Raw genomic sequence first — 11,900 nt, forward strand, 5'->3', positions numbered from 1 at the left:
GCAAGGACTTTACTAAAATAACTACAAATGCATTAGTTGAAAGATGATTAACCTATGTATCCCGGATTGCTTGAGGGTCTCACAAATGGCATGAGACCTGTGTAAATTAATTAAAATCTGTGTAAATTAATAAAAATAAAAACACTAACAAACTCTCAATTTTAATGAGATTCTGGGCTCTATTTTAACGGTCTAAGCGCATTGTCTAAAGCGCACAGCGCAACGTCTAAATGGGCGTGTCCGAATCCACTTTTGCTAATTTAATGACGGGAAAAATGGTTTGTGCGCCGAGCGCATGGTCGAAAAGGGTTGGTTCTTTTTTTTAATGAGTAATGGGAGTATTTTGGGCATAACGTGCAATAAACCAATGAGAGTCTCAGCTCTCATCCCCTTTTAAAGCCAGTTGCGTTGGCGCTATGTCTAATCCCTATTTAGATGACGGATTTTGTAAACTGAAAAACTAAGCGGAAGAAGAAGATCCCCAGTTTAAGATTAATGTTAAATAATTGTGTTGTTTTTCACTTGTATTGAAATTGTGTTTTTTTATTAAAACCTTTAAAATCTGTTTTCTTTTAGTCATGGAAGTAAAAAAGCAGGCTTTTAATTGCTTTAAATGTATGGCTATCCAATATCATCAAAAAATTATTTACAAGTATGTTAGAAAAGGTTTGTACTCTAAAAATACTTTATTTGTAACAAACAGGAGATAAAGAATTTACAAACGGCTCTCTGCACGTTTCAGCACTTGGACAGCGTCAGTTTTTACTTAAAAATGTTTCTCATCCCACCATATCCACAGGTACAGAGTCATTATATACAATTATATACAATAAAAAAAATATTATTATGCAGATGAAGCAGCTCTTTGTGCCTTGTAACGTCTCATAATTGGTCATAATGAATAATTTCAATAATTTAAATTATTTTGAATAATTTAAAATTTCATATTTAAAAGCGTTTTTGTACTGATGCGCATTTACTGTATGTATGTGATAAGCAAACCCGCATTGTCATCCCGTTTATAGGCGCATATTACTAATTCGCTCTTTAAATAACAAAAAACATATTGCGCAATTGACTTTAGACTTTAGACCAGGTTTTTGTTGGTCAATGGCGTAGTCTATTTTAGTTGCCTCAAAATAGCAACGCGCCAACAATGCGCCTGAACACACCTCGTTTTCAGACCAGAACGCCCATGGGCGCAAAAGGGGGCGCAAATGCATTTGCTATTTAAACAACGTGGCGCTAAACGTGAAAATGATAATTGCGCAGGGTGGAAACTAGCAAAAGACACTTGCGTCGCGCTTTGCGCTGCATTGCGCCGGGTGTAAGATAGAGCCCGTTAGGTCAGATTAAAAGCATATATGAGGTTTCTATAAACAACAGCATTATTTTATTGTTGCTCCTGTAGAATGTAGTATGCGACATATAATAACAGTACAATATACTCTTAAAAAGGTGCTAAATAGTACTAAAAGCTCGTAAGCATAGGGGAACCATTTTTAGCGCTACAGAGCACCTATATAGCACCTCTGTAGAGCCATAAACTGTGCTAAAGCATGACTGTAGCTCCACTTATGTTACAACATAGCACAGTATGGTGCTACACAGGTTCTACATACTGTATGTGATGTTTAGCACAAAAAATGGTTCCCCTATGATTATGAGAATATAAGAGCTATTTAGCACCATTAAATAGTGTCCACAGTCAGTGCACAATCTATCCATGTTCCATATATAATATACATAATATCTTTTTATCATCAAAATGCACAGAAATGCATTTCCAAATCACAAACAATTCCACTCAGACCTGTAATCCAAAATCCTGACACATAATCCCACACCTACACAAAATATGTTTCCTAAATCAAGCCATTAGTGTAATGAAAGAATCCCACGACACAAATAACTGGATCAGGTCTAATTGATTAAGTTATGACTATGATCAGGACTGGTTATAAACATGCTGATTTTAGAGATTAGACTCAAAAGTTAATAACGCTTCACTGTACTGATGTAAGAAAGCAAATTTACTGTACAATACTCTGAACATTGCTATAAATCAAGGGTTTTAATAATCGAGAGGCTGAATATTTCCAGTTTAGATTGTAGTAGGGCCATGCGCACAATACAGTAAGACTGATTGGGTTTTAATCCCCATAAATGCATTGCTGCATAAATCCCATTACAGCCATCATAGGCACTAATTTCAGCAGACAAAATGTTAAAATTTCAGCACAATGGCCCACTTGGGGTAACTTGCTTTCTCTCTCCCTGTGTCATTACTTTCTAATCAATTGCTTACTGTTATAATTAAACTTTTTTGTTAACCCAATACAACAGATAAATTATTCCAATTAATTTGAATCACTTGAAATTACTGAAAACTACCTATAAAGACAAACAACAAATGATAAAAAAATCAATGGAAAGAGTTGAAAAAATAAGACACACAGGCACAGAAAGTGAGGGAGTGACAATAAATAGGAGTTATGGGAACAATGTGGTTGTGACCTTCTGATATGAGCAATAATTTGTAAACTGACATGGACCTAAGAAGGTAGCTTATATCACTTCAGAAGAGCTCTCTGGATTAATCCTCCACACACATCACTTCAGCTTTTGAGATTTTAAGGTCACACAATTTAATTAATATAAATCACCACCAGGCATCTTTGTGCTTCTTTAGTCTTGACTGTAATATAAATCTGACTGCTTGAATATTACTTTCACAATCAATGTTTATTCCACTATAACTCAACAAAAACAGTCATGTCTACAATTACACTACTTTAGGCAAACTGCCAAAACATAGCGAGGCACTTGAAATTTCATTACTGCTCTCGTGTACAAACAAAAGCAAGATTCGCTTTTTTTGTGTGTATCTAGAGGCTGCTGTTGTGACAAACCGTAGGGTCTTATGAGGAAATGGGGAACTGGTCAGCGCATCAGAACTGCTTTCAGCAGGCAGGCTGTCATTGATGAGGTGAAGGAAAGAGCTATAAAGACAGGCCCGCAACATTTCCAAACATTTTAAAGCGCAAGGCAGCAATGCAGAGTGACAGATCTCTAATGCAGATGGCGTTTTTCCTCTAGGGCTGCATGCTGTGATTTCTGTCAGTGGTAAGGAAGCTACAGACTAAAACATGTAGCGCTGTCCCAAATCACACGGTCCCTAGACAGCCTTTACAAAGCACTTACATACCAACTATACAACCACTCATGCAATCCAGATGTTACAATCTCCAAAGATCAAAAAATTATTCTGGCGGATTTATGTGCACTGCAAGTGCAACCTGTATAAGTGAATTACATTATCAAAATAATATCCTTTATTAAACAAGACTTACTTCAGTGCATAAATCTGATTGAACATACAAGGCAGTTTCCGGGACAGAGTCTATATTAATCCAGAACTAGGCCTTAGGACATTTAAGTAGTTTTTACAAACAAACCTTACAAAAAAATAAGTAACACAAGGAAAGTGTTGTGTTTCAAATTTGCGGATTGTGAAATTATATTGCTCGCCCCACCCTGTGGGTGAAATGTAGATGGCAACAGCAAAACAACAAGTGCACAGCATAAACCCAATCCGAAAATTCCATTACACACAAGCCATACTGAGCTATTTAATTGACTCAAGGTCCAGCAGATCAAGGGAGTGTGTTTATTTTTCACCTCCAGTCGCACCGTGAGAGGATTTGGATGCTGCAGCAGTGGGAAAGCCGCTGTGCCAAAATGATTAGAGCAGGTGTCAGTGCGGGGCACAAAAAAGTGGCTGCTTTGTGATAAATGGCGCTTCTCTAAATTATGCTTTGGATGCCTGTTGGTTTGGCAATGCATCTGGGCTGCAAGAAAGTACCAAAGACTTGTCCAAGGCCTGTGGCATTCATCCTCAGGCTAATTAGACTGTGCTGTAGTCATATGCCCTTTATGAGTATTCATCAGCATCAGTCTAAGTAACAGTGCCATGGGCTATTTACAGAGAAATATTTATGAACACACATATCCTAATACACAATGTCACAATGTTTCTGAAACTGTTACATTAATTTGCTCAATTTTCACTTTTGCTACTTTAGTTAGAGAGCGTGAGGAATGTGTTGCATGCCAGACTCAAATCTACACTTGATTGTATTTCAAGTATTTTGCCCAGTAGATATTTTAGTACGATGTTATACTGTATCTGACAAAAAACACTGTTTCTATTTTAAGTAATAATCTCTTTAAGACTCGTACTTTACTGCTCAGTGAGAAGAGATGTTGTGAACTGATTTGTTTGGGTGTAGTGTTTAGGATTTCTTAACATTCAGAGCTTAGATAAACAGACATTTTCACATATGTGAAATTACTGGTAACTATCTTTGAAGATTCGCAATAATAATAAAGTTAATGAAATCTTGACAGTTTTAATGATATAAGGGCAGTCGCTGCATGTTTCTTACAATAACTCAAAACAAATAACAACATCAAAGCCATGCTGAGTGAATGAGTCATGTACAATGTGTTGAATGGAAACAAAAAGACCCTTGCTGCTATTCAAAAAACATATTAGTTGTGTATTTATTATAAACAAACAAATACAAATAAAACTACAAAATGATCTGCTGACTTTTTACACTAAGTTTTTTTTTATGTGAGCCTCCATGATTTTCATTATTTGATCATAATAAATATAAAAAGATAAAGAAGTTATTGATCAACTTTGTTTCTCAGTAACTACCATGTTATAACAGTAAAGCTATACATTACTTAAATCAATAACCTCACACTTGACGATCTATATGGCAAAAGGTCAACTAATCATATCATCAAAATACTGCATTTTTCTTATATTATGTATAAGTAAGATTACCTAATATCAATTTTGGTTATTTGTCAGTCTTTGCTACACTGTGAACTATCATGTTAGGTTTCTGCAATCGGAACAACGAACCACAGCACATTCATGTCGTTATAAACCGCAATAAAAACACCTGAACAGCATGCACATCAATTTATCCCACGGAGGTTTCTTTGGCAACCCCGTATCCCCCTTGTCTCCATGGCAATGGTTGGCCAGTTTACTGTACATCCCGACCAAGACATGCAGTAGCTCAGTTTTACGCAATAGGTCATTTGCGCAATAGCTACCCAAACAAACGATTAAGCGTCATCATCGTTGCAAATGTAATACATATTTATGATCTAGCTGGTTACGCGCAAAAAAACAACAACATAAAACAGGCATTTCATTCAATAATCAAGCAGTTGCATTCGTTTAATTGCCATCAGGCGAGATAAAGCGACAGCCAAATCATTCATCTCTGCAAAATAGACTGAATGCAATGTGCTCCTCTCCTTTTTATTACATTTTATTTTTGGCACAGCTACTGTAATAATGATTTGTATCTTTATCTCCTCATAAACAATTGTCCTCGGCGTTTGTCCAATTTTTAATAACTGTTTTTATTTTCCCAGAATAGTGGGAGAACAATGCAACGAGTGGGAGATGAATGAGCTCACGGTCGCTTTAAACCTGTAATGTACGGTCGAGGCGTTCAAGACTCGCTTCCTACCCTTTGAAGCATCCTTATCTTCTTTGGGCTTCGCCACTTTCCCGCTCATAGATCCCAGTTTGGATGTATAGATCCCGATTTAGACTAAAACCCGAAATCCTTCAGTCGTGTAGGCTACACACTCGTTTACGAAATCCTTGGCGAATCCAAAACAAAGGTGCCAGGTGACGAGATAAGACCTCTGCAAGAAACCAATAGTAAATAAACAACAAGTACATTTTCTGACAGGAAAGTGGTTGTTCCAGTACCTTCTATTGATATTTATTAGCACCACAGACGCAAATCCAGGTAAACATAGACAACAGTGGTCGAGTTTACAAAGCGCGTGGCAGTAACAAGTCCAATGTCAGAAAGAATGAAACGCAGCCGCAGACCATCACGTTTGTGGTCTTTGTTATCAAGAAGGTTATCTTACCTTATCTCTTCCACGTTGCCTCCCACATTAATGCACATTGATATAGAGAAACGGCCCCAGCGTGAAGCTCGAGGTGCTCGGATGAAAATAAACCTCACGAATGAAGCAAGCGGCAAGCGCGAGAACAAAAAGCGCGAGGCAAAGGAGAGGGGGTTCCACCGAGTGTCAAGTCGACGTCAGCAGTGACACAGTACAAGCTGTGTAGCGCTCATAAAACCTGAGGAAACACCTGATGAAAACCGAGATTTCCAACCTGTAGTCTAGCGCCAAACGAAGAAACTTGATGTAAAACGCACAGTAAACCAAACAGGGCAAAACCGTTGCGTTCACACAACAGGTACAAAAATGTAGGCTAATACAAAGAAACTGACCAATGCAATGGTTCTGCTCTCTGTGGTCAAACTCGAGAGTGTAATGATTTATTTCTCAGTTTTTGATAGATATCAAACCATAATAGTTCACTTTGAAACACTGACTTGCTATGCCAATGTAATGTCAATAAGGACTAACAATCACAAAAAATGGATCCATACTTTCTATTTTTAGTAGTAGCTGGATGCCTTCAAAATGTTTGTCTCCAGCATAGAAACTACAGACTGCTGACCTCTTAGATAGTCCATGAATCTTGAAAATCTATGGCGAAGACGTGTGAGGGACTGGGTTTAAAAGAATTATGTTCTGCCACTATATTTTAAAAAATGGTGTTTGCTTCCACAAAAAGTGGTATGGCATTTTAAGATTGCGATCTCCAAAGTCACCCTGATGAGTTCAAGAAGATGGAAAGCAGGAAAACGAGGTTATCCAAGACATTAAAGCGGTTAAAGTGTTTTGTGTGAGCACACCATGTCTTTTAGGTTTGCAGTTTGTCAGACAAGAACTCACATCCCAGCACGGAGAAGCTGGAGGCCATTCTAGTCTCCCTTTGCCCTTCACTATTCCTGTGATGCACAAATATCACGGCTAAAGTGCAGAGTCTGTCAAGTCTACAGCCCAAACATCGTTCTTCAATTTAATGCAGATTTGTCAATATTTGCTAAATCCATTCAGTAGCAAAAGGTCATGTGGGTCAGTGTGTTCCTGATCAATAAAGTATAGGGTCACAAGGAGAATGATTTCCTGTGAAATTATCGCACTATTCACTATATCACTTTATCAGTTCTGGTTAATGGACTAAATCTGTCTTACTAACAAGACAGTTTACAGAGTAACATTATCATCAAAACGCATGTTAAAATATATTATGTCAAGTTGCATTAAAAATGGACAGCAAAAGAATCCACATCATTAAGATCATGTTTAATTGTATAACATTTTAATACATTTATTGTCGATAATTCTAGTTGCATCATATAAATGTTCCTTGTGCTTTTATTCAATTGACTATAGGCCTGATCTTGGTTGATGAAGGAGTGTTAAATGGCATAAACGATTTGTTAGGTCTATATTGATTAGTAGTCGGCTGATTTAGTCGGTTTTTTAATGACTGATTTAGAACACTATAGTTGTAATGACAGCAAATGTAAAAATGCTTGGTTATAAAAGAACGAATACAGCCATTGGGTTCAATCAAAAAGTGGATCAGGAAATATGCCATCTGAAAAGAGCTACAGAGCAGACAGTTTTTAGGACCTTGAGGGATTGTCCTTAAAATACTTTTCTGGGTCAGGAGAAAAGTGTTTTAGGAATAAAGAGCATGGAAGTGATTTATGAAGCAATGTTATGCTGAGGTTTTAGTTAGAAGCTGTTTTTAGTATATATCAATACTGAATGGGATGCTCTGGACGAGACTGATAAGCGAGTAATTAATTTTTTGTTAGACCTTCATATTGACAGCATGCATATAAGGTTGGTTGTTTTGTGGCTGACTTTGCAGTAGTTAATAGAGTAATCTAAAAAAAAAAAACCTCAATTCTCCCATGTCTGTTTGCTGTATCAGCAAACAGTATAGTGTTGCATGTGGGGAACATATGCCAGCAAAGACAGGTCTCAGTGAGGTCAGCAGACTGTTAGAAGAACTGAGGTCAAAGGTCCTTGACCTGATAAGACAATTCTGTCACTTCCTCAACCTAAAATTGAAACAATTGACCTCACTGGGATTTGTGCTGTATATTCAACCCAAAGTGTCAACACTCAAATTACTGTTACTGGAGATGGGTAAATTCTGATTGATTAACAAATAAATAAAAACCTAATTTACATAATCTATTTACATTAATTTTGATTATATTGTATATTCCTTTTTCTGCCATCTCTAAAGACTGTAAAAGTATTTTTTGAAGTTTACACGGTTTCAAATATACACCATCAAAAAGAATATGCTTTCCTGCTCTTTTGACTGATTCTGAAATCAGACGAAATTAATAATACTTAATAATATAATATTAAACACTCAATATTATTAAATTATTATTAAATATATATAATTGAGTAGCATTTATTAGTATGGTGCTAGTTCTTTTACCAATATTTTAGTTTAAATTTACTTACTTTTTAATATGCAATTTGCAGTTTATCTTTTTGAATTGGTTATAAGGATATTATTGAGTAAATCTAACTAAATTTTTATTTGTTCAATTTCATTAATAATCCATTACTTGTAATCTATCTGTTGCCACAATTTTATTGAGTAGATATGCCGTATTATTTTTTACAGTGACTGTTTCTTTGTTTTACTTTTTTTCTAAATTCCAAAACCTGTTCATTTTCAATCTCTGTTTCTATTGCGGCCTGCAGTGCCCTGTTTAACATTCTGTGGGTATACAACAAGCTTCATAGCAGCTCTGTCCTGAAGTCTTTGTAGCTGTGATTAGTTAACTGTAACTGAAGAGCTCTGCCCTGACTCATCCCCAGAAGACTACCCAAATACTGAGCTGCGCATAGGGCTTGGAAAAATGATGGAAAGCAAACCAAAGCAAAGAAACCGCCTCTGTTATATAGTTTAGTGTTGTGATATTTACAAGGCATAATGTGAATTTGTTCTTTATAATAAATGAACAAAATATTTATATTTGTATTGTTTTGGTATTAGATAAATCCTTGGGAACATTCTGTACTAGTAAAATGTTAACCTCCTCAACTCTCATTTACACGCTGTCATGTCATTCAAAACCTGCATGACTTTCCTCTGACAAACTGAACTGAGAGTTTTTAAGATATTCCTTGCTATTCCCTTGTGCACGACACACTTACTTTGAACAAAATTTGGAAAATAAATGCAAAAAGTAATCAATTGCAACAGTCCACATTTATTTAATCACAATCTAAAATGTAACTTGCCAACATTTGACTTATTTCAATGCTGACACATTATTATTTCTCATCTGAGTCAGTAGCATGACACGACACTTCCTCCTTTACTGTTCTCAAATTGGCACCCTTAGGGCAAAGGACATCTCCACTGCACCTGCCCTGTAATCTTCACACCTCAGTTTCTAGCCATTCAATTACATGAAAAACAAAGAAATAACTTGAGAAGCACTCAAAATAATAGGTGCAAAAAATATTTTACTACAGAAATGATCCTGCACAATACTGAAGGAAAATCTCATATAATTTGCTTAAAAAATGTGATATATGTGATAATGCATGACTTTTGGTGCATGGCAGGGTGCATGATTTTTTAAAAAACACTTTGGAAAATGGAAGTCGGGCCGAGTACCAAAACACAGTTGTAGCCAATCAGCAGTAAGGGGCGTGTCTACTAACTGACATCTTGCATGGGTTGAGTATGTGTGGGGCAGGTCTATCAAACGTAGGTCCAGATTCTATTGGGGTAGGGGTGTGTTTGTTTAGGTGATTTCAAATGTCAACATTGGCTTTCAGAGAACATGCACCCCACCTTTAAGTTTGTAAAATCAAATTAAATAATATTAAACAATATATATAATTATTTCTCAGTTTTTTTATTAGAATACAACCAGAAAATACAAGAAATTTGTTAGTATAAACAACAGTATAAAAGTATAAGCTGAAGTGTCAACCCAGATAGCATGCAAACGATTGAAACAATGTTAAAAACAGTTGATTTGTCAATGTTAACTGCATTGAATCAACATCATGTTTGCACCCTCCATTAATATTGAAAAAATATTGAATTTTCAACAAACCACCATTATCGTGATCAGTGTTTGCTTTAGTTGAGTCCTTGACTCTTGACATTCACTAAGTTAAATCTTTCTTTTCTTCTACTCGTTTGTGTAGAAACGCATGTGCATTGGAAAAGAAAGATGTGTTTCAAAGTTAAGTTGAAATTGATTGCTTTTATTGAAGATGTCAAGATAATATAAATTAACCTGCTTTACATGACTACGTTGATCCATTTTTTTGTAAATCCACTGTGACAAGATAAGCAGAAAAACTGCTGACACATTCAGATATCATTACTCATCCTACAAATCTCAATAATGGTGACAATCATCAAACAAATTCAGATAAAACAATTAACAATGCATTGCAGCATGAAGCTTTCTTTTGTTGATCGTCACCATTGATGAGATTCATAGACCGATTCATGATGTCAGAGAAAGATTCAGTAGTTTAACCTTCTAAATGTGAATGTGTTTTTATAATACTCTAAACAACAGACCTGACACTGTTTTCAACTAGTACTATAATATAAATTTTTTGCACAACTTTAACACTATTTCATTAATATTATTTAGGTATATCTACAAGTATTAACCTACTTAATAATATTATATCTTTGTTTTCTTTGCAATAGCAGATGTATTTTAAAACACTGCTTCAACAGCCAAAGAAAACTTAACATTAAAACACAAGAGTCAAGGGCCCCACTAAAGCAAACACTGATCACGATAATGGTGATTTGTTGAAATTTCAATATTGTTTTCAATATTAATGGAGGTTGCAAACCTGATATTGATTCAATGGTATTAACATTGACAAATCAACGATTTTTAACATTGTTTCAATGGTTGCATGCTATCTGGGCAAGTATTTAGGGTAAACTCCCCTTCCACTTGAGCAATAGCAGGCAACTGCAGGAACTCTTAAACCTAAATGAAATTAAACTTCTAATTCTAATTGAATGACATCATGACCTCAGTCTCCTTAAAAAAAGCTCAAGATGTGTTTAGTGCCAAAAGAGGTCAAGAGAGGCAAACCCTTTTTCACACAGGACCATCTAGTTTTGGATTTTGTTTTCCCTTAATAATAAAAACCTTCATTTAAAAACTGCATGTTGTGTTTCCCTGTGTTATCTAACTAATATTTAAATTTGTTTATAAACATTAAACTTTTTCACACCACTGTATATCATGAGGCAGAGCATATACAGTAGATATTTCTTGTCAACGTCTTACTAAATATCAAACAGATTGTTCAAATGTCAGCTGCTTTGGGCCAGTCTAAAGTGGCACAGAGGGGCGGTCGAAATGAAACATTACCCTTACAGGCTCACAGAACGACTGTGATAATTAACAGAGGTGCACTCTCACAAATACCAGATTAATGTCAATTGCTACATCCATTTATAACTGTGCCCACAGAGCGCAAATATTCGGTGTAATTTAATGATTAAAGGAAGACATATGTTAGAGCTAACAGCACTATTCACCTTTCAAAAACAAATAGGACATTTCTGTTGTGACACGTCTAAAGGAAGTTCTTCAGGCATTATTCAACACATTGATATACTTGCATCAGAACTTAACATATTTACATGATTATCCATAATAAATAAAAGATCAGAGACTTATTTTATTCATACAACACATTGTATGGCCTATATTAGAACATCCAGAACAAATAATTCAATTCAATGAGCAGGATTCTCTGATGAATGAATACAGGTAGAGGCGACCATGTGTACCTTCCTCTTCACATGTAACAATCAAGACTTAGCCTTTTAGTCCTGCAAAGTTTTTTCTTATAAATAATATGCTATGTAATTTGCATAAATCATA

General features: G+C 35.7%; 1 protein-coding gene across 2 annotated transcripts in view; it reads right to left on the minus strand.

Annotated features, from left to right (window-relative positions):
* fgf13a (fibroblast growth factor 13a) overlaps positions 1–6,158 on the minus strand; it is a 114,224-nt gene extending 108,066 nt beyond the window's left edge. Inside the window, exons 1-2 of one of the 2 annotated variants that reach the window (XM_065271885.2) lie at positions 5,977–6,158; positions 5,562–5,742 (exon numbers count right to left, since the gene is read on the minus strand). In XM_065271885.2, the coding sequence (XP_065127957.1) occupies positions 5,562–5,610 (49 nt within the window). In that variant the 5' untranslated portion in view covers positions 5,611–5,742; positions 5,977–6,158. The remainder of the gene's footprint in view (positions 1–5,561; positions 5,743–5,976) is intronic. The other variant, XM_065271883.2, reaches the window with a different exon arrangement.
* Between the last annotated feature and the right edge of the window lie 5,742 nt (positions 6,159–11,900).

The sequence above is a fragment of the Paramisgurnus dabryanus genome, chromosome 16 (genome assembly GCF_030506205.2).
Source record: "Paramisgurnus dabryanus chromosome 16, PD_genome_1.1, whole genome shotgun sequence".
NCBI classification, from domain to species: Eukaryota; Metazoa; Chordata; class Actinopteri; order Cypriniformes; family Cobitidae; genus Paramisgurnus; species Paramisgurnus dabryanus.